The sequence below is a fragment of the Mandrillus leucophaeus genome, unplaced genomic scaffold, assembly GCF_000951045.1.
Source record: "Mandrillus leucophaeus isolate KB7577 unplaced genomic scaffold, Mleu.le_1.0 Scaffold600, whole genome shotgun sequence".
Classification (NCBI taxonomy): Eukaryota; Metazoa; Chordata; class Mammalia; order Primates; family Cercopithecidae; genus Mandrillus; species Mandrillus leucophaeus.
The window spans coordinates 1,706,084-1,730,221 of NW_012106476.1; the positions used below are offsets into that span (position 1 = coordinate 1,706,084).

The 24,138-nt window shown below is 36.8% G+C and overlaps 1 protein-coding gene across 1 annotated transcript in view; it reads left to right on the forward strand.

Annotated features, from left to right (window-relative positions):
• The window catches only part of LTN1 (listerin E3 ubiquitin protein ligase 1), a gene marked incomplete at its 3' end in the record, with an annotated part of 40,020 nt that extends 17,300 nt beyond the window's left edge, over positions 1-22,720 (forward strand). The window contains 10 exon segments of the mRNA XM_011999811.1: positions 8,039-8,212; positions 8,783-8,973; positions 9,915-10,050; positions 12,353-13,162; positions 13,628-13,669; positions 18,795-18,984; positions 19,792-20,031; positions 20,942-21,095; positions 22,007-22,151; positions 22,534-22,720. Of these exon segments, the coding sequence (XP_011855201.1) occupies positions 8,039-8,212; positions 8,783-8,973; positions 9,915-10,050; positions 12,353-13,162; positions 13,628-13,669; positions 18,795-18,984; positions 19,792-20,031; positions 20,942-21,095; positions 22,007-22,151; positions 22,534-22,720 (2,269 nt within the window).
• Positions 22,721-24,138: the final 1,418 nt, after the last annotated feature.

Here is a 24,138-nt window from a genome sequence, read left to right on the forward strand (position 1 = left end):
GTGAGCCACCACACCCGGCCTAAGACACTGCAAGTTTTGATTTTGGGGTTACAAATACATTTTAGCAAGTAGGTGAATTGGCAAATATGGGATTTGTGAGGATTGACTGTATTTTTGAAAAATGTGCTTTTGTGTGTGCTTGAGTTTTTAATTCACATAAATAGTACTGTGTTATATTTTATTCCATTTATTTTTATTTATTGCTTTTAAAAAACGATCCCTCATGTTCCTATATGTACAACTGATCCATGACTTCTACCTGCCTTGTAGTATTCAGAAGTTTGCATGTACCTATGTGTTTAGCCTGCTCATTCCTCCAGTGATTGATCCTGATTGCCTCCAACTCTTTGCCTTCACAAGTAATGCAGCAATGAACATCTTCATTTATGTGTCCTTGGATCTTAAGAAACTGTCGGAATTGCTGAGTCAGTAAAGTGTGTGCATACCTAATTTCCTAAAATAGTGCCAGATTGCTCTCCTGAATGGCTGCGTTACTCTAGACTCAACCATCAATACATGATGACTCCTATACTGCATAATCTTATCTTCTAGCCTTTACTAGGCAGCATTCAGCTGCTTAATTTTTCATTAGCCTAATAGGGAATTCAGGTGATACCTCTCTTTAATTGGAATTACTTTCCTTATTGGTGATTTTGCATCTCTTTAAGAATTTTTAGCGTGTTTTCATTTTTGTGTTTCTTGTTCATTTTTCCTTTTTGGAGTTCTCTTTTTCTTTTTATGCAGGAGTTCCTTTTATAATCTAAATATTAGTCTTTTTGTCTTTTTTAAAAATTCCAATCTCATGACAGATTATCTTTTGTCATTTTTAGGCAATGCAAAAAAGCTCCCATTCTGTCACCTCTGCCATGTGTCTTATGTCAGAGACAAATCTTAATTTTGATGTGATCAAAGTCACTGATTTTTGCCTTATGAAGGCTATTCCCACCTTTAAGTCATAAAGATATTCTTATATTTTTAATTTTTTTAGCTTTATAGTTGTAGGCTTTATATTGCAGTTTTACCTTTCTAATAAAATCTTTACTTCATCAGTAATCTACCTTTTCATTTGGTGTTAAGTATGAAATTTTTCTTCATATATGGTGAGTCAGTTTTCCTAACATTACCTAGTAAACTGTTTATTCCCTGTTCATCTGTGATCATGTCATTACAAGACATTAAGTTCTTAGATACTGCTGGGCACAGTAGCTTATGCCAGTAATCCCAGAACTTTGGGAGGCCAAGGCAGGTGGATCACTTGAGCCCAGGAGTTCCAAACCAGCCTGGACAACATGACAAGATCCTGTCTCTACAAAAAAATAATTAAAAAGTTAGCCAGGTGTGGTGGCATACTCCTATTGTCCCAGCTACTCAGAGACTGAGGCAGGAGGATCACTTGATCCCAGGAAGTCAAGGCTGTAACGAGCCTTGATTGTGCACTCCAGCCTGGGGGAAGAGCAAGAACCTATTTCAAAAAAAAAAAAATCATACATTCAGAAATTTGCCTCTAAACTATGTTCTTATGCATTGGTCTCTGTTTCTTCTTATACTGGTGCCACTGTCAGTATGACATTATGATATGTCTTTTTTTTTTTTTTTTTTTGAGACAGTGTCTTACTCTGTCACCCAGGCTGGAGTGCAGTGGCATGATCTCAGCTCACTGCAACCTCTGCCTCCCAGGTTCAAGCCATTCTCCTGCCTCAGCCTCCCAAGTAGCTGGGGTTATAGGTGCCCGCCACCTTGCCTTTTTTGTATTTTCAGTAGAGACGGGTTTTGGCCTGTTGGCCAGGCTGTTTTCTTGAGATGGAGTTTTACTCGGTTAGTCGGGCTGGAGTATAGTGGCACAATCTTGACTCACTGGAACCTCCACCTCCCAGGTTCAAGTCATTCTCCTGCCTCAGCCTCCCAAGTAGCTGGGATTAGAGGCACCTGCCACCATGCCTAGATAATTTTTGTATTTTTACTAGAAATGGAGTTTCACCATGTTGGTCAGGTTGGTCTCGAACTCCTGACCTCAGGTGATCTGCCCACCTCAGCCTCCCAAATGGGATTACAGGCATGAGCCACTGCGCCTGGCCTTGTGATATGTCCTAATACCTGCCCAAGTTAGTCACATTTTTTGGGTTGTGTTCTTTTTTTTTGAGATGGAGTCTCACTTTGTTGCCCAGGCTGGAATGCAGTGGCACGATCTCAGCTCACTGCAACCTCCGCCTCCTGGGTTCAAGCGATTCTCCTGCCTCAGCCTCTCAAGTAGCTGGGATTACAGGCACCCGCCACCACGCCCAGCTAATTTTTGTATTTTTAATAAAGACAGGGTTTCGCCATTTTGGCCAGGCTGGTTGCAAACTCCTGACCTCAGGTGATCCACTTGCCTTGGCCTCCCAAAGTGCTGGGATTACATGTATGAGCCACTGTGCCTGGCCAGAACTTTATTCTTTCATAAAATTTTCAGTAAAGTTAGGCTGGAAGTGGTGGCTCATGCCTGTAATTCCAGACCTTTGGGAGTCCAAGGCGGGAGGATGACTTGAGGCCAGGAGTTTGAGACCAACCTGCACAACATAGACTCCATCTAAAAAATGTAAAAAAATTAGCTGGGCACAGTGGGGAGTGCTGGTAGTCCTAAGTACTTGGGAAGTTGTCGTGGTAGGATCACTTGGGCCTGGGAGATTGAGGCTGCAGTGAGCTTTGATTGTGCTGCCACTGCACTCCAGCCTAGGCAATAGAGTGAGATCCTGTCTTAACAAAACAAATTCCAGTACATTTATTGAATTTCTAAAAAAAGTCTAACTAGATTTTTAACTGGGGTTGTACTCAATTTATAGACCAATATGGAGAAACTTGCTTTCTTTATGTTACTGAGTCTTCCTATCCATGAACTTCTCATCTCTTTCAATTTTTATTTTTTTATTTTTTTTTTGAGACAGTCTCACTCTGTTGCCCATGCTGGAGTGCCGTGGTGTGATCTTGGCTCACTGCAACCTCTGCCTCCTGGGTTCAAGTGATTCTTCTGCCTCAGCCTCCCAAGTAGCTGGAATTACAAGCATGTGCCACCATGCCCGGCTAATTTTTGTACTTTTAGTAGAGACAGGGTCTCACTGTGTTGACAAACTGATCTTGAACTCCTGACCTCAAATGATCCACCAGCCTTGGCCTCCCAAAGTGCTGGGAATACAGGTGTGAGCCACCATGCCCAGCCTCTCAATTTATTTGGGTACTTAAAAATATCCTACAATAATTCTAAAAAAATCAACTTGATTGAAGTATAATTTGCACACAATCCTGTAAAATGCAGCCGTTTTTACAGTTAAGTTTTGACAGATGTATACACCCATCTACATGTATATATACCCATATAACCACTACAATAAAGAAATAGAACTTTTTTTTTTTTTACCCAAAATGCGTTCCTTTTGTCCATCCAAGTCATCCTCTGCCTTTATCCCAGGCAGTCATTGATTTGCCTTCCATCACTACAGATTAGGTTTGTCTTTTCTATGCTTTCATATAAATGGAGCTAGACATTACTGTCTATGTAGCTTCTTTTGCTTAGTGTAATGTTTTAAGGTTCATTCATGTTGTTGCATATATCAGTCCATTTTATTATTTAGTTTAATATAGTTTTCATGTGAACATATGTTTTTATCTTTCTTGAGTAAGGAGGGGAATTGATATGTCATATGGTAAGATATCTTTATAGGAAGCTACCAAGATGTTTTCTAAAGTTGTAGTACTCTTACCAGCAGTGTGTGAGATTTTTAGTTGCTCCATATCCTCATGTTTCTTATTGCCAGCCGTTTTAGTTTAGGTCATTCTCCTGGGTATGAGATCAGGGATTGCAATAGCTCGTGTGTCAAATCTGGCATATCTGTTTTTGTTTTTTTTCATCCCCATCCCCATGGACACGAGGGAAACATCTATTTTTGTAGATAGTTTTATGTATTATCTATGGCTCCTTTACTTCTACAAAGCAGAGGTAAGTAGTTGCAACAGTGACGACATGGCCGGCAAACCCTAATATATTTCTGTCTCTTTGTAGAAGATGTTTACTGACCTCTGGAATAGAGGTTTCTCATTGTGGTTTTACTTTGCATTTCCCTGATGACTAATGATGTTGAACATCTTTTAATGTGTTTATGGGCCAATTGTATATCTTTTTTTGGAGGTGTCTGTTTTAATCTTTTGCTTATTTTTTATTTCAAGAACTTCTACTTGGTTTTTTATATTTTCTGTTTCTTAGATGAAATTGTCTATGTTTTCCCCATTGATCCTCATCATATTTTCCTTTACTTTATTGAGTATAGTTTTAATAGCTTTTTAAAATCCATGTCTGATAACATCTGGGTCATCTTGGGGTTGCATCAGTTAACTGTCTTATCCCTTGTGATGAGACCACATTTTTCTGGCTCTTGGTATGTTGAGTAATTTAAGATTGTATACTGGACATTGTGAATGTTATGTTTTGGAGACTGGATTATTTTATATTTATCCAAAGGGTATTGTTTTTGTTAGCAGGCAGTTAACTCGATTAGACCCATTCCAAACCATTATGCCTGTGGTGGGAAATGGCTTAGCTCTCAGTTCATTTCTTGTTTTAGCTTTAAGCTGCTTCTAGTTTACTTGAGGCCAGGAGTTCAAGACCAGCCTGTGCAACATAGTTAGACTCATATCTCTAAAAAAAATTTAAAAATTAGCTGGGCATGGTGGAGTGCACATGCATAGTTCAGAGATAAGCTGTAGATTTAGGCTGTTAAAATACAGAATATAGAGGTTCCCTTCTGTGGTCTTCTCCTTTGTAGAGTCCCCCATCACTTTCCTGCATCGTCCTGGCCTTCTTTCCTGGTTCTTCTAGTTCCTCTGGCCAGAAAGATGTCAGTCTTTCAACTGAAGTTGTAGCTGGTCCTGTGCCTTTGTGATGGTGACCACAGCCACGTGTGGGCAAGGCTGCCAAAATTGGGATCTCAATCTACATGGATCACTTACTCCCAGTTTGATTCTCTTCTAAAATGCATCTGTTTTTCAGTCTCCAGAGCCCTCAGGTAGTTGTTTTTTTTGTGTGTTTTATCCACAGAGCCTCCTTTTAGGAGGATGGATATATTGGGCTCTTACTCATCCATATTTTTTTGTCCATTTTAAAATTGCAGTTTGGTTATTTTTGAGTTGCAAGTGTGCTGTATTTATCCTGAGTAGAAGTATTTGTCAGATAAAAGTAGGATGAATGCTTTCTTCCAGTATGTGGCTTGCCTTTTAATTTCATTCATGTTTTTGAAGAGTAGATGTTTTGATTTCAATGAAGTTTAATTGATCTTTTTTTTTTTTATGGTTGTGCATTTGATGTCTTATTTTTTATTTTTATTATTTGAATGGCCAGTTACTAGATTGATGTCTTATCTAAGAAATCTTTGCCTAAGTTTGCAAAGATTTTCTATGTTTTATTTTAGAAGTTTTATAGGTTAGCTTCATGTAGTGGATTTAGAGTTATTTTTTGCATATAAACTGGAGGTGAGAGTCAAAATTAAGTGTTTGGTTATGTAGTATTCAGTTGTTGAAAGACTATCCCATCCTTATTCTGACACCTTTGTCAGAATTCACTTGACCGTATATGTACAACTTTAATTTTAGACTCTGTTCTGCTCCATTGATCTGTATATCTATCCTTACACCCAGTACCATGCACTCGATTATTAATGTTTTATACTGTGTTGAAAACTTCCAACTTTGTTCTTTTTCAAAATTCTTTTGGTTATCTTAGGTCTTTTGCATTCTAGAATAATGTTTTACAGTCTGCTCAGTCCTTATGGTTTTTGTTTCTTTCATGAATGAGTGCTTGAAGAGCAAAGCAAAATTTTCTTGATTTTTCTGATGTTTTATGATCAAAGTTTTTCAGCATAGCTGGAAGTTTGCTGTCTTTGTAAATGTCATGTCTTTGAAAATACTTTGCTAACTTTGATTTGGTAATATTTTATATAAAATATACATAAAGTATTTTGTGGGGTTAAATATGTGTATATTTTTAAATCTCACAAAATATTATACTCTCAATCTTTGTTTAGATTTGCCTATATATTTGTTGCTTTGTGTCAGAAGGTGTTTTTATTTCGCCCTCATTCTTTTTTTTTTTTTTTTTTTTTTGAGACGGAGTCTCGCTTTGTCACCCAGGCTGGAGTGCAGTGGTACAATCTCAGCTCATTGCAACCTCCGCCTTCCAGATTCAAGTAATTTTTGTGCCTCAGCCTCCCAAATCCTGGGATTACAAGCATGTGCCACCATGCCTGGCTAATTTTTGTATTTTTAGTAGAGATGGGGTTTTGCTATGTTGGCCAGCCCAGTCTTGAACTCCTGGCCTCAAGTGATCTGCCCATCTCAACCTCCCAAAGTTCTGGGATTACAGACATGAGCCACCATGCCTGGCCTTCACCCTTATTCTTGAAAGACATATTTGCTGAGTACAGGATTGTATGTTGGTAGTTATTTTTGTGTTGAAGATACCATTCCATGTCTTCTGATTAAATTATTGCTGTCAAAATTAACTATCAGTCTTATTGTCCTTCTTTTGAAGGTAGTTTATCTTTCCTTTTGGGCTACTTTTAAGTTTTTCTCCTTGTGTTTTTCCATTTGCACCATAATGTGTCTTTGTGTGGATTTCCTTTATGTATCCTGCTTGGGATTTGTTGGGCTTTTTGAATCTTTGAGTTGGTATATTTCATTGGCTCTGTAAAATTCTCAGCTATTATCTCTAGGTATTTCCTTTGCCTCATTCTTCTCTTGTTTTGGGATTCTGATTAAATAGATATTAAACCTCACTGTATCCTCTATGTCTGTTATGTTTTCTTTGTTGTTTTTCGTTTTTTTGTCTCTCCATGCTGCTTTGTGGATAATTTCTTTTGCTCAGTCTTCTAGTTCACTGATTCTCTCTTATTTGTATCTAACCTCCAGCTGCCTTAGTCCATTCAGGCTACTTTAACAAAATACAGTCAGTCCTCCATATCTGCAGGTTCTGCATATGTGGATTCAATCAACTGTAGATGAGGAACCTGTGGATATGGAGGGCCGACTGTATTACGCCATTTGATGTCAGGGACATTTTATATAATTCCTGGGCATTTGGCATATGTGTGGGGGTGGCAGGGTGGGGTGTCCTTGAACCAATCCCCTGCAGGTACCAAGGGATGAACTGTACCTTAGACTGAGTAATTTGTAAATAATAAAAATTTATTTCTCACGGTTCTATAGGCTGGACATTTCAAGATCAAGGTGCCAGCAGATTCAGTGTCTGGTGAGGGTTGCTTTCTCTGTTTCAAAGATGGCTGCTTTTTGCTGTGTCCTCACATGGCAGAAGGAGTAAACATGGTCTCTCATACCCTTTTATAAGGGCACTCTGATCCTATTCATGAGGCTAGTGCTCTCAAAACTTAATCATCTCCTAAAGTCCTCGCTGCTTAATACTATCACACTGGTGATTAAGTTTCAACATATTAATTTTGGAGGGAGACATTCAGACCATTGCACTGTTCTTAAACTATGAGTTGAGCTTTAAATTTTAATTATTTTTAGTTTAGTAATTGTGCTTGATCTTTTTCAGATCTGCTCTGTTTTTACCAGGATCCTTTTTCCTACAAGTTTTAAAAAACTTTTGTTCCTTTAAATGTAATAAGCATCGTATTATAAAATTTGTGACTGATCATTCTAAGATTTAAAGTCTCAGATCTTTTATTTCTCCTGATTGTGGCTCATGGTGTCTTATTTTCTGTTTGTTTGGCTATAATGGAGGCCCCAAATGAAGGCTTCTGCTACTAAAGAGGATTTGTGTTTGCGTCAGTCAAAGAAAGAGAAAGTTGAATTAATTCTTTCAGCCTTCACTTTTGCCTTGGTAATTCCTTATGCCTTTTCAGCCATTTCATACTCTAAGATTTTAAAAAGTATTTTTTCTAGCTATTTTAGTTTTCTTAATGGGAGGGTTAGTGTGAATAATCTATTACTATACATTAAAAATCTTATCAAGTTTTACTAGGTTTTAATTTAATTCAGCTTTGCTTTCTTTTAGATTCGCTCAGCTTATTTTGAGTTAGTTTCTGCGTTGTGCCAGCGCATTCCACAGCTGATGAAAGAGGAAGCATCCAAAGTGAGCCCATCGGTTCTACTTAGCATTGATGACAGTGACCCAATTGTCTGCCCAGCTCTCTGGGAAGCTGTACTCTATACACTTACAACTATTGAGGTATGTAAGAGAGGCACATTTAGTACACTGAGGAATACTTGTCTTTTAGTTGCATTTTAGAACCCTTGGGTATCATATGACCGAGAACCTATGAGATAAGAATATCTAAAACTTATTGGGAAAATGCTTTCTTGGAAATAAAATAATCTAAACTTGGCATAAATCTTAAAGTGACTAAAAATGGCAAAGAGTTTTTATTTTATTTTGTTTAGCCAGTATTATTTCTTTAAACCTTATGTGGCCTAGTGCAGTCACCATATCTGAATTTTATATTTAGAATGAAATATAATTAAGATTGAAATATAATTGTCCCTTTTAGAAAGCAACTTTTATAGAAATAGAAGTTAAATAATTATTTCTAATCAATACTGTCTTGTATGCATGTCAAATATATGATCATTATATGTAATACATTTATAATTTCAGTTTTAGTTTTTAATGGTGGTGAGAGATTTTAGCTTTTTTTAGGTAAAATACTGGGTTTTTCTTTTTGAGAGCCTATATGTTTTCTCTTTTGAGAAAAGTATGTTTATGATGTCTAATTACTACTATAATCTTTTCTTTGGTTAGGACTGTTGGCTTCATGTAAATGCAAAAAAGAGTGTGTTTCCCAAGCTATCAACTGTGATTCGTGAAGGTGGTCGGGGTCTAGCTACTGTCATATATCCTTACCTTCTGCCATTCATCAGCAAGCTCCCTCAGTCCATCACAAATCCAAAGTTGGATTTTTTCAAAAATTTCCTCACGTCTCTAGTTACTGGGTAAGAAATTTAAATTTTTGATTTTTAAAACAGATTTTCCTGGTTTTATATTCATTATTTTCTTTCTTAAATTTCTCCAAGTTGTTTTACTATTCATTAAATACTTTTAAAGTTTTCAGAGAATTACAGTTGGTATTTTTTTCTTGAGTACGTTCAAGACTTCCGTAGTAGTACACAGCAGAAAGTTATATGGTAAAGCTCCTAGTTAGAAAAAGGTCAACTAGGCTGTTTTTCAAATTAGCCATTTTTTAAATAGCAGAATGTGCTAACCAACTGCACCACAGAGACATGTAGCCATTTTTTATTTTTTATATTGATAAATATAAATGCCTAAATGCAGAAAATTAGCCAGTGAAATTTTTAAAACTTCCACAAATTTAACTACTATAGATGTTTAAATTCACACTTAAAAAAACCATTTCAGTACGTTTGTTGAACTTAGAAGATACATGATTTTATTAATGATTACAAATTTTTTTACTACACTATTATCTTTATTTGGTTAATAAGTTATCTTGAATTTGCAAGTGGATTGGTTCCATGAATAGAAAATTAATATCTCGGCTGGGCGTGGTGCTAGCACAAGCCGAAGTGGGAGGATTGCTTGAGGCCAGGAATTCAACACCAGTCTGGTCAAGATAGTAAGACCCTATTTCTTAAAAAAAAAAAAAAAAAAAAAAAAAAAAAAAAAAAAAAAGAAGAAAAAGGAAATATTCTCTTATTTTTTACTGATAATTTTTTGCAAAACTTTTTCAAAGTTTTTTAAGTTCATATTCTCATTGGGCTATATGTATTTTCATTGGTATTTAATTTGTAGTTTAAGAAACTGCTTTAAAAATGTTTCTTCTGTCATGATGCCTTTTTGAGGTCTTTATTTTGATAATTCTGAGTTCTTATTTCTTCTTCACAAAAGAGTAATCCAGTTATTAATTATTTCTTAGGTTGTCAACAGAGAGAACTAAAACCAGCTCTTCAGAGTCGTTGGCAGTAATATCTGCGTTTTTTGAATGCTTACGTTTTATAATGCAGCAAAACTTAGGTGAGGAAGAAATTGAACAGATGCTCATCAATGATCAGGTATCTAGTAAAAGTCATCAGTGTCTTTGCATACTGATTATATAGGATCAACCTCATTGTGTCTTGTTGCCATTTTCAGTAATAAGCCTTCCTTGTAAAAATTTTATTTTTATAATTTACCAATTGAGTAATGTGTATTTCTGACCAGAGAAGTAAAAATTCCATACTCTCAGTTGCTAGCATAGTATGATACCTAAGAAACTAATCAGTGTCTGGATGCAGAAACCCTATTTTTTTTTTTTTTTTTTTGAGATGGGAGTTTCGCTCTTTGTTGCCCAGGCTGAAGTACAATGGCATGATCTCGGCTCACTGCAACCTCTGCCTCCTGGGTTCAAGCAATTCTCCTGCCTCAGCTTCCCAAGTAGCTGGGATTACAGGTAACTGCCACTATACCCAGCTAATTTTTGTATTTTTAGTAGAGACGGTGTTTCACCATGTTGGTCAGACTGGTCGAGAACTCCTGACCTCAGGTGATCCACCCGCCTTGGCCTCACAAAGTGCTGGAATTACAGTGTGAGCCATTGCGCCCAGCCTGTAAAAACCCTGTTTTAGAAAGATGTAATGCAGGCTGGGCATTGTGGCTCACGCCTGTAATCCCAGCACTTCGGGAGGCCGAGGTGGGTGGATCACTTGAGGTTGGGGCTTCAAGACCAGCCTGACCAACATGGAGAAACCCCATCTCTACTAAAAATGCAAAATTAGCCGGGCATGGTGGTGCATGCCTGTAATCCCAGCTACTCAGGAGGTTGGATAATTGCTTGAACCTGGGAGGTGGAGGTTGCAGTGAGCCAAAATCGTGCCATTGCACTCTAGTCTGGGCAACGAGCGAAACTCCATCTCAAAAAAAAAAAAAAGATGTAATGCAAAGCAGAATTTTGAAGATGCTATTTATGATCTTTTGTAGTAAGTTTAAATAAATCATGAAGCAATCATCTTGTTAATTCTAAAATACTCAAATTATGCTTTGTGAAAGTTTGGCTTGGCTTTTAGAACCAGAGATGAGCGAAGGTTATGGAATATGGTTCTTTACAGTAGGAGATTAATGAGATTTTAGAAGTCCAGATCCTAGGATTTCTCTAACTACCCTTATTTGTGTAATTTAGGAAATAGGATACCACACTCTGTGGGTTCTAGGTATCTTTCATATTGGCTTATAGTCTCACATCTTAGATTTACCTGTAGTTAAGGCAGAAAAGCAAAACACTTAAGTCCAGAAGATGCAAAGAAAATTAGATTGTTAATGACCAAGAATCCCAGTCAGTTTTATCACGAAAAAGGAATAATTGAGATGAAATCATTCAGCTCTTTTATGATATGAAAGAGATCTTCAGGTTAACTTTTTCAGAGTTCTAGGGGAAAATTTATGTTTTTCAGTTATTAAATATGAAATTTTATAGTATTTTACAAATACTTTGTTTAAATTTTATTTCTCTTGAAAATTGAACTTCTCTATTTTGTACCTTCTGTGAGTGGAAAAAACACAGTATTTCCTCTACTCTCACACCATAGTAATCAACACAGAAGACTTCTGTGACCAAATATGTGGGGATTTCTCCCCACCCAGCAAGCAGTCAGTTCTGCAGCAGACACCAGCTGTGTGTCCTTCAATTCAATTCTGACTCTCTACCTGGAGATAGTGTCAGATCTCACTGGCTTAGGACTCAGTCCCACAAGACCGCTCCCCACTTCTGATGCCAATCGCAAGCCCCAGGCTGTTTTACCTGAGCTTCTGACCAACCAGCTATACATCTTAATCAGGGATCCCATGACCCCCTCCTGGGGTTTGCTTAATTTGCTAGACTGGCTCACAGAACTCAGAGAAACAATTTACCAGTTTATTATAAATGATATTACAAAGGATACAGATGAAGAAATGCACAGGGTGAGATACGGGAAGGGGCGAAGAACTTCCGCACCCTCCTTGGGTGCGCTACCCTTCAGGAACCTCCACAAGTTCAGCTATCTGGAAGCTCCCTGAATGCTGTCTTTCTTGCATTTTTATGGAGGCTTCATTACTAGACATGAATGATTAAGTAATTGCCACTGGTGATCAGCTTCACCTTTAGCTGCCCTTGTATCCTTGGAGGTTGGGGAGGTATTGAAAGTTCTAGTCCTTTAATCCTGCCTTGGTCTTTCTGGTGATCAGCCCCCATCCTGCTGTATAGGTGCTGCCAGCCATCAGTCAACCCATTAGCTTACAAAATGATGTCACTTTGGAGATTCAAGGATTTTAGAGCTGTGTATCAGGAGATGGGGTTGAAGACCAAATATATATTTTATGATACTATACCTTTTCTTTCAGTTGATCCCTTTTATTGATGCAGTTCTCAAAGACCCAGGGTTGCAACATGGGCAGCTATTTAACCATTTAGCAGAAACTCTAAGTTCCTGGGAAGCCAAAGCAGACACGGAAAAAGATGAAAAAACAGCTCACAACTTGGAGAACGTACTGATACATTTCTGGGAAAGACTGTCAGAGATCTGTGTCGCGAAAATCAATGAACCAGAAGCTGATGTTGAGTTGGTTTTGGGTGTATCTAACCTATTACAGGTGCTTCAGAAGCCGAATAGCTCATTGAAGTCAAATAAAAAAAAAAATGGTAAGGTTAGATTTGCTGATGAGATACCTGAAAGCAATAAGGAGAATGAAAAATGTGTATCTTCAGAAGGAGAGAACACTGAAGGCTGGGAATTAACAACTGAACCTTCTCTCACTCATGATTCTTCAGGCCTTTTGTCTCCGCTAAGGAAAAAACCTTTGGAAGACTTAGTCTGTAAACTCGCAGATATAAGTATCAATTATGTCAATGAACAAAAGTCAGAGCAACATCTAAGGTTTCTTTCTACTCTGCTTGACTCCTTTTCTTCAAGCCGAGTATTTAAAATGCTACTTGGTGATGAAAAACAGAGTATTGTCCAAGCCAAACCTCTTGAAATAGCCAAACTTGCACAAAAAAATCCTGCAGTGCAGTTTTTATACCAGAAACTGATAGGCTGGCTAAATGAAGATCAAAGGAAGGATTTTGGGTTCCTGGTGGACATTTTGTACAGTGCTCTCCGGTGCTGTGACAATGATATGGAAAGAAAAAAAGTCTTGGATGATCTAACCAAGGTATTCCTGTTGTATATCTTTTCAAACTATTTTAATAATAGATGAGTAGAATGAGCCTGCATATTGTTTTCTGGTTGTTTCTTCACTGGGAGTGTCCATTTTAGGACAAGCAGTATATTTTTGATGATGATTTGGGAAGTATCTAAGGCTACTGGGTAGATGTTCAGCAGTATCAGGATAACAAATACTTGTAATTAAAAGGTGAATTCTTTTAATCTATACATTTAAAAGGTTTGATAAGAACATTTTAGTTTTGTATTGGTTTCATGGGTACTTCATTTACTTTTTAAAAGTTTTAGCTGGGCATGTTGGTGCATGCCTATAGTCCCAGCTACTCAGAAGGTTGAGGTGAGACAATTGGCTTGAGCCCAGGAGTTCTAGACTAGCCTGGGCAACATAGCAAAACCCCATCTCAAACAAAAAGTTGTTCTAGCAGATTGTTTCTAACTCTTTTTCTTTTTTCAGGTGGACCTGAAATGGAATTCTCTTCTTAAGATTATTGAAAAGGTATCTTAGGGATTTTTTTTTTTTGTACTTATGGGAATAGAAATATTATAACCATAGTCCTATTCACACAATAAATATGATCAGTCAGGTTCTGTGTTAGAGAACTTCCTCATTATTGTAACTTTCTTCCTATAATGTGGGAAGATATGTGTTCTTTTCCTTTCCTGTAGTATTATTTTTCTGGTTAGTAATATTAGGGAAAAATGAACAGGCTCTAGAAAATCCAGTGTTTCTTTCCTAGAAGGTAACAAAGGCAGATTTAAACATCTTATTATCTTTTAATTAAGGCTACAACTTTCTGCTCTTATCCTAGTTACTTTTTATACTGTAGAAATGGATTGGTGGTTCTAGCTTTGGCTAGAACACATGAGAAAATTAAGTTTTCTCTACTCTGGAACACTATGTAGATAAATAAAAATCTTCCAGTCTTTGTATGATTGCCACTGACTAAGAAAATTAGTGGTAAGAATAATGAAAAGAAATGAAAGAACACAAACCATTTACAAATTTTCAAAATAGCTTAAGTATTCTTTCCTAATGAGGATGTAAATGTTGTAACTAACACTTTTCCAACTGTAGAGATGTTATGACTAGCTACCTAAAATTCGTACTCCTTTTTAAAGCATTTTCAAATTATTTTTCTGTTTTCATAGCTAACTCCAATTTGCAAGTTTTTTTCTATTTTTTAAATTGTAGTAAAAAAACACATAGCATGAAATTTACCATCTTAACCATTTCTAAATGTACAGTTCAGTAGCATCAAGTATATTTATATTGTTGTGCAGTTTCCATAACTTAATTCGTCTTGCAAAACTGAAACCCTGTATCCATTAAACAGTAACTCCCCATTTTCCCCATGGTTTTATTTTTACAAAATAAATACAGAATATTTATTATTTTTCAATGAGGAATATGACTTATCAGGCACACTATTTGCCTTAGTTTATCTAGTGCCTTCTCTCCCTGTAGCCAAGTTACATGAAGAGCTAAATTATCAGAAGGCTCCTTGATAAGCCTTGAATCAGAGCAGGGGGTGTAAATAATTTGATAAGAGTAGACTAATGTATCCATTTCCAACTTAGGAATGTACCTGCCATGAAGTGCAAATACTCACATCTGTGTGGAAGAATATCCTCTTCCTGAGCAGTGATTGGAAGTTCCTAGCCAGTGTTTGCTGCCTGCGCTTCCATGACTCACTAGCCTCCTCATCTCCTTACAGCTAGGCAGCTTTCATTAGATATGTTCATACTGGCATATCTCAGAGACATCGTAAGTTCAGTTCCAGACCGCAGCAATAAAGCAAGTTACACAAATATTTTGGATTGCCAGTGCATATAAAAGTTATGTGTACACTATAGTCTATTAAGTGTGCAATAACATTATATCTGAAAACCAATGTACATATCTTAATTTAAAATTACTTTATTGCTAGACAGTGCTAATGATCATCTAAGCCTTCAGCGAGTTGTAATCATTTTGCTGATGGAGAGTCTTGCCTCGATGTTCGTGGCTGCTGACTGACCAGGGTGGTGGTATCTGAAGGCTGGAGTGGCTGTGGCAATTTCTTAAAATAAGGACAACAGTGCAGTTTACTGCATTGATTGACTCTTCCTTTCATGAAAGATTTCTCTGAAGCATATGATGCTGTTTGATAGCATTTTACCCAAAGAAGAACTTCTTTCAGAATTGGAGTCAGTCCTTTCAAACCCTGCCACTGCTGTATTATCTAAGTTTATGTAATATTCTAAATCCTTTGTGGTCATGTCAACGATGTTCATGCTTTTTCACCAGGAGTAGATTCCACCTCAGGAAACCACTTTCTTATCTGTACGAGGGAACTCCTCATCCATCCACATTTTATTATGAGATTACAGCATTTCAGTCACACCTTCAGGCTTCATGTCTCATTCTAGTTCTTTGCCTCTTTCCTCCACATCTGCAGTTACTTCCTAAAGTCTTGAATCTCCCAAAGTCATCCATGAGGGTTGGAATCAACTTCTCAACTCCTATTAATGTGACTATTTTAGCCTTTTCCCATGGTTCATGAATGTCTTAATGACATCCAAAATGGTGAGTTTTTTCCAGAAGGTTTTCAATGGACTTTGCCCAGATCCATCAGAGGAATTACTGTCTATGGCTGCTATAGCTTAATGAAATGTATTTCTTATTAATAAGACTTGAAAGTTAAAATTACTCTTTGATGCATGGGCTACAGAATGGATGTTGTGTTAGCAGGTGTGAAAACAACATTAATTTCCTTGTACATCTCTATCAGAGGTCTTGGGTTAACCAGGTGCATTGTCAATGAGCAGTAATACTTTGAAAGGATTTTTTTCTTTCTTTTTTTCCTTCGTTTTTCCACAGTGGGCTTAAGATATTCAATCAACCACACTATAAACATGTGCCGTAATTTAGTCCTTGTTATTCCACTTATAGAGCACAGGCAAAGTAGATTTAGCATAAGCTTAAGAGCCCTAGGATTTTTAAAATGAGAAATGAGCATTGGCTTCAACTTAAAGTTACCACCTGTATTAGCCCCTAACAAGAGTCAGCCTGTTCTTTGAAACTTGGAAGCCAGGCATTGACTTTTTGCTAGCTGTGAGAGTCCTAGATGGCATCTTCTTCTAATATGTGACTGTTTTACCTCCACTGAAAATCTGTTCAGTGTAGCCGTCTTCATTATTGATCTTGGCTAGATCTTCTGTGTAACATGCTGCAGCTTCTACATCAGCACTTGCTGCTTCACCTTGTACTTTTGTATTGTGGAGATGGTTTCTTCCTTTAAACCTCATGAACCACCTTTTGCTAGCGTCAGACTTTTCTTTTGCAGCTTCCTCACCTCTCAGCCTTCATAGAATTAAAGAGAATTAGGGCCTTGCTCTGGATTAGGTTTTGGCTTAAGAGAATGTTGTGGCTTGTTTGATCTTCTGTCTGGACCACTAAAACTTTGTCCATATCAGCAGTAAGTCTGTGTGACTTTCTGTTACTCTTGGGCTCACAGGAGTGGCGCTTTTAATTTCCTTCAATAACTTTTCCTTTGCATTCACAACTTGGCTGTTTGACACAAGAGGCCAGCTTTCCACCTCTCTTGGCTTGCAACGTGCCGTCCTTGCTAAGCTTCATCATTTCCAGCTTTTGATTTAAAGTGAGAGATGTGTGACTCTTCTTTCCACTTGAACATTTAGAAGCCATTGTAGTGTTATTAATTGGCCCAATTTCAGCATTGTCATGTCTAAGGGAATAGGGAGGCCCAAGGACAGAGAAGAGAGATTAGGTAACGGTCAGTCAGCAGGGCAGTCAGAACACACACACGACATTTGTTAATTAAGTTTGCCCTCTTACATGGCAGTGGTTTGTGGCACCCCCAAACATTACAATCGTAACGTCAAAAGTCACTGATTGCAGATCACTGTAACAGATATAATAATGAAAAGTTTGAAATATTGTGCGAATTACCAAAATATGACACAGAGACACAAAATGAGCATATATTGTTGTAAAATGGTGCTAATAAACTTGCTCAATGCAGGGTTGCCACAAATCTTCAAGTTTTAAAATTGCGGCATTTACAAAGCACAATAAATAAAAGCCCAATAAAACAAGGTATGCCTGTACATTATGTTGAACTTTTTATCTTGCTAACTCGAGAGACATTTTATTCAGAAGTTTATTTTGTTTACCAGGATTCTGCAGAATAGATTGGTTTTACTTGGCAAACTACACTGGGAAAGCAGGTATCACAGCCATCTAAATTCTAAAGTAGTTTTTCTTGTTTTATGGAACCTTAATACTTTATGAGCAGAGTCTTAAAATCATCTTTTTTGAGACAGAGTCTCGCTCTGTTGCCCAGCAGGCTGGAGTGCAATTTCACGGTCTCGGCTTACTGCAGCTTCTGCCTCCCAGGTTCAAGCGATTCTCCTGCCTCAGCCTCCTGACTAGCTGGGATTATAGGCACCTGCCACCATGCCCAGCTAATTTTTGAATTTTTAGTAGAGACAAGATTTCACCGTGTTGGTTGGTCAGGCTGGTCTTAAAGTCATCTTTTAAAAAAACAATCAATTAAAAAACAGATTTGAGTTTTGGAACCATAAAAGGACCTTAGAGATTTTCTAAGTTAATCTTTCCAACTTTCAAATTAGGAGATAGGCCCACGTTTATTAAAAGATTTGTCCAAGGTTGTAGGCTAGTTAGTGATAAAGCTTGGACTAAAATATAAGCTCTGGTAACCTACAATTTTTAAATAAAAGGATAAAGTTTTCCAAGCACTACCCAATCTGCACTTGGATTTTTTTTTTTCTTCCAGATTGCTTTGAAATGAACCAAGTTGCAAATTCCTTTCTTCTCAGCCCTTAAAGCAAAAGAAGCTCTGGGAACATGGATCAGCATGCTTTAGGGGTGGATTTACAGTTTTTTTTCTTGCTTCCCCACCTCATGAAAATAAGTTGCTGTCAGATACCTGGCCCTAGTAACTCTATCAGAGAATTTGGGGAAATAAATCCCATTGTTCATACTGAAGTTATTTACCATTATTATACATTAATTGTTCTTTAATTTTAGCAAAATTAATGAACAAATTTATAGAGCATTTATAAATCTATCTTCAAAGTTTATTCATGATTCATTGAACATATCTACAGTGTTGATAGCAGGTATCAAAGAAGTTTAAGACAGTTTCTACTCTCAAGGAACTTACAATCTCATTGGAAAGACAAGATATACACAGATGAAACATTTAAATAATTATACAATCCAGTAAGTGCTTTAGAAATTCAGAGAAAAGCAGTGATCATTGTGGGCTGGAGTGGATGGGGAGACTTCATAAAGTAGGTGGGATTTGTACTGATTTTCAAAGAATGGATGAGATTTTAAGTAAAAAAAAAAAGGTGTGGAGGGGGAATATTTATGGCTAGGAAGGTAGCATGAGCAAAGCATGGAAGTGAACATCATCCAGGCTTAGTGGGAAACAGGGAGGATACCAGTCTTCCTAGAACTTCAGGAGGAGAAGGAGGGGGGATAGAATTGGAGCCATCATAACGAAGGGATAGTAATATGGTACAAGTAATATTTTGGACAGAGAGAGTATTTGATCTTGCTGTTGATCTTTGCTTTAATTTTATGGTTTTAGGCATGTTCTAGTTCAGATAAACATGCTTTAGTAACTCCTTGGCTAAAAGGCGATATCCTTGGTGAGAAATTGGTCAAGTTGGCAGATTGTCTTTGTAATGAGGACTTGGAATCCAGGGTATCTTCAGAACCTTACTTCTCAGAAAGATGGACTCTTCTAAGCTTGGTATTATCCCAACATGTTAAAAATGGTAGGACTTTTGTTTTCTAATAGGGGATAATCCATTTCACTTTTGTGGGGGATTCCATGGGGCTCAGCTTACGTGTTATTGGTTGAAAATAACGACTTATTCAAAAAATTTTTTTTTCTTTGTTTTTTTTTTTTTTTGAGACTGAGTCTTCCTCTGTCATCTAGGCTGGAGTGCAGTGGTGTGATCTTGGCTTACAACATCTGGGTTCAAGTGATTCTTGTGCCTCAGCTTCCCAAGTAGTTGGGACTACAGGTGCATGCCACTATACCTGGCTAAATTTTGTATTTTTACTAGAGATAGGGTTTTGTTGTGTTGGCCAGGCTGGTCTCGAACTCCTGACCTCAGGTGATCTGCCTGCCTCAGCCTCCCAAAGTGCTGGGATTACAGGCGTGAGCCGCTGCACCCAGCTCATTTATGTGTCTTAATATTGTAAGCACCCTAATTGTTTCTTAATCTTCATACCATGACTTGGAAGATACTTAATATTTTTAGTTCTATATCATAATGATTTTTTTTTTTAACTCATAAAGTTGACTCATGACTTAAAGAGTTTTCAGTGTAGCAAAGTTGCTCACCCTAACTGTGTAAACTATTTCTGTTTTCTACTTAATTTAAAACTGCCTTTTTTACCTGAGGGCCTTTATGTGTGTGAGAGAATGTGTTGATTTGTTGATAAAATTTTGTCTAATACATAAACACCGTTTTAAAATCCAGGAAAGACCTATAGAATTATTAATCCAAAGTAAGATATTTAAAAATACACGTTAATATTTTTATTTTTTGTCTGTTTGAACCTTTTTTCTCTAGATTACTTGATTGGAGATGTATACGTTGAAAGAATTATTGTTAAACTTCATGAAACTTTGTTCAAAACAAAGGAATCATCAGAAGCTGAAAATAGTGACTCATCAGTGTCTTTTATCTGTGATGTGGCCTATAACTATTTCAGCTCAGCGAAAGGATGCTTGCTAATGCCATCATCTGAAGATTTATTATTAACTCTCTTTCAGTTATGTGCCCAGAGCAAAGAAAAAACACATTTGCCAGGTAATAGCCTACTGCTCAAATGTTTTGTTGGGAATCTCCGGCTCTGACCTTCATAGTGAGTGTAAGTGCCCAGGCTTTATTAATTGAATCATAATGTGTTTGAAAGTTTAAAGCATTTTGAGTAAAGGGCTACAGTCTTAAACACTTTCAGCTTTAGAAACCAAGTTAAAGATGTGTGTAGATGTTATTTCTAAAGATCTCACTTGATATTCAAAGAAATTTGGAATGAGCCATAATTGATTAGGTAGAATCTTAGTCCATTCAGCAGTTCTGGCATGTTCCTTAATTTCTTGATGCCTTAGTTTCCTCATTTGTAAAAGGGGGATAATAATATCCCTTTATTATAGTAAAAACATTCAATCTTTGGTGTATATCAAAATAGAATTGAGATTATCTTTTTAAGGACTATATTCTTGCCTTATATGCTAATTCAGACTTATTTGTGAAAGGAACATACAAAAATACTATCTATAGAGAGCTCTCCTCCAACCCTTCGTTGTTTCTTTTTTTTCTTTCCTTCTTCCTTCCTCTTTCTCTCTTTTTTTCTGCCCATCATTGTCTACCAACCCTGTCTTAAATACTAACTTCTGTATTTGGAAAAGGTGTAATAATTTTTTTTTAATGTCTCCAAAAGGACAATTCTTGTAAATAAGTTCAAGCATAAAAAATGTAACTTTAAATATCTTACCATTTTACATTTATATGATACGAGCTAGCTTGTGTGATTGCATGTTTATGACACAGTTGCTTTGTTTGGCAATTGAATTTTGAATGGCAATTGAACTTAAAATTTTTCTTTTTTAAATGGTATTTTAAAAAATCTCAGATCTGTAGAGTTGTTTCAAACATTTCGTGCTGATTAGAGTTAATTCAGTGAGATTACAAATTCCTGTTGACATCTTGATTTTAGATTTTCTTATCTGTAAACTGAAAAATACTTGGCTCTCCGGTGTAAATTTATTGGTTCATCAAACTGACAGTTCATATAAAGAGAGTACCTTCCTGCATTTGTCTGCTGTGTGGCTGAAGAACCAAGTTCAGGCTTCATCTTTGGATATCAACAGGTAACCTTTTTTGAGCTTGGTTTCAGTGTCTTTTTTATACTTTGTCAGTGTCCTTAAATAAGATTCCATGATCAGTGTGAATGCCTATGAAAAATTACTTGTAGGGCTTGCACCTATAATCCCAGCTACTCAGTAGGCTGAGGTGGGAGGATCAGTTGAGGCCTCTGGGAGTTCGAGACCAGCCTGAGCAACATAGTGAGATGCCATCTCTTAAAAAAAAGAAAAATGAAAAATGACTTGTTAGGTAACAAATCTATGGGACTCTAAGAAAAGATCCAAACAAATTTTTCCAAAACCATTTTGTTTCAATAATCATCCATTTAAACTGCCAATTAATTGAAGGATAATTTACTATAACATACCTGCTGGACTCATAACTTATAGACAGTAAAGTGATGGTAATACTATCCTTTGTCATAGGCCGGTGTGCACTGTAGCCTCTCATGGTCACCACATGTACTGATTGTCCTTGGTTATTTATTTTTGGGGGACAGGTAGGCACTGTTTTAAGGTGTTGAATTGCAAGTATATTTTACATTTCATACCTACATCCATATAATAAAGGAGAAGAGAGAATGCATTTAGAAGATATTGGGGTTAGGTTAAATAATGCTGAATTTCATAAGGTAGCTATATTTCTGAAATACCTGGTCTGAAATAGGTCAGGTCCTCTTCATTCTGAGATAGATAGGAAGCAACACTAGATTTCAGATGATAAATATTGGATTACCTACCCAGTTTGACTGTGCTATGTTGGTGTGTTGTCGGTGGGGGAGCATCACTTACCTCTTTTTTATTTTCATCATTTCTTTTTGTTCAGGTAAGCTATTATAGGGTATTTAATATGTACTGGGGTATTCAAACTAGTCATAGCATAACTACAACAGTTAAGTTTTTTGCATTATTTTTAGTCTCCAAGTCCTCTTGTCTGCTGTTGATGATTTGCTAAATACACTTCTAGAGAGTGAAGATTCTTATCTTATGAGAGTTTATATTGGAAGTGTAATGCCGAATGACAGTGAATGGGAAAAGATGAGACAGTCTCTTCCTATGCAGGTATTTTTGAAATTGAAGAGTATGTATCTCATTCTGAGGTTTGGATTTCATGCAAGCTTGAATATTTTTTATTTTGGGGAAGAAAAACATAAATAAAATGAATATTTTGCTTTGCTTTGATGTCTTTGTACACTCATATACTGGATGTTTGCTTTTTGCAAGACACTATTTGACAGTGGCAGTGGCCATGGTACAAAGACTTAAGACCTAGTTCTGTACTTAAGGAGTCTTAAAGAAATACACGTTGATAATTTCCTGTAATAGAAAACAAACTTCTAGGTTTCCGTGGTTTTGGTAATAAATATTCTCACAACTTCATTTTTGTTCAGTCTTAATTGCTTAGGTAATAAATAATTTTGTATATAATGTACTCTTTTCACAGTGGTTACATAGACCTCTTTTAGAGGGAAGATTGAGTTTGAATTATGAATGTTTCAAAACAGATTTTAAGGAACAGGACATAAAGACACTTCCCAGCCATTTGTGTACTTCAGCATTATTGAGCAAAATGGTCTTAATTGCACTGAGAAAGGAAATAGTCTTAGAAAATAATGAGCTTGAGAAAATAAGTAAGTATATATGAGCATTTACATATAACATAATGCATGAATAATCTTGAAATAATCTTGATTATACTGCAATTTAAATCTTTAATTTAAAGAATCTTCAGCTTCCTTTTTCCTATTTTAATGATGAGAACCTTGAAATTACTTGAGTGATGAATATTAAATTGCAAATTAGATACAAATATATTGGAACCTTGCTATAATCTTGTTAACTGTGGATCATAATTTGGTGTTAGCTACTCACACTGTCATGACATCAATATAAAAAGATCCTGTGACACATACCCTAAAGAAAATGGGTGAGGCTTTGGTGTTTTATCAAGGATTCAGAATTTTCTGTTGATTAAAAAAAATTGATACCTGATAATTGTACATATTTATGGGTTACATGTGATATTTTGATATATACATAGAATGTGTAGTGATCAAATCAGGCTAAGTAGGATATTCATCACCTCAAACATTTATCATTTCTTTGTTTTGAGAACATTTCAAATCTTCTAGTTATTTTTAAATATAAATCATTGTTAACTGTGGTCATCCTACTGTATTATTGAATACTAGGTCTTTTATCTTCTCTCTAACTGTATTTTGGTACCCATTCACCCACTTCTCTTCATCCCCTGCTCTCCTTGACCCTTCTCAGGGTAACCATCAGTCTATTTTACTACTCTTATCTTCATGAGATGCACTTTTTTAGCTCCCATAAACAAATAAGAACATGCGATGTGTGTCTTTCCATGCGTGGTTTATTTCATTTAGCATGATGATGTCCAGTTTCATCCGTGTTGCTGCAAATGACAGGATTTCATTCTTTTTTTCTGAGACAGAGTCTTGCTCTGTTGCCCAGGCTGGAGTGCAGTGGCGTGATCTCGGCTCGCCACAACCTCCGCCTCCCAGGTTCAAGTGATTCTCCTGCCTCAGCTTCCCAAGTAGATGGGACTACAGGTGCACGCCACCATGCCTGGCTAGTTTTTGTATCTTTAGTAGAGACAGGGTTTCACTATGTTGGCCAGGCTGGTCTTGAACTCCTGACCTCGTGATCTGCCTGTCTCAGCCTCCCAAAGTGCTGGGATTATAGAAGTGAGCCACCGTGCCCGGCCTCATTCTTTTTTTAATGTCTGAAGAGTATTCCATTGTGTATATGTACCACATTTTATGTATCCATTCATTCACTGATGGACACTTAGGTTGATTTCATCTCTCTCAGCTATTGTGAATAGTGCTGCAGTAAATATGGGGTGCAGATATACCAGTTTTCTAAATACTCAGTGGGATTGCTAGATTGTATGATAGTTCTATTTTTAGTTTTTTGAGCCACTTCCATATCGTTTTCAAAAATGGCTGTACTAATTTGCATTCCTACCAACAGTATATAAGTTCCTATTTCTCTGCATTCTTGCCAACATTTGTTATTTTTT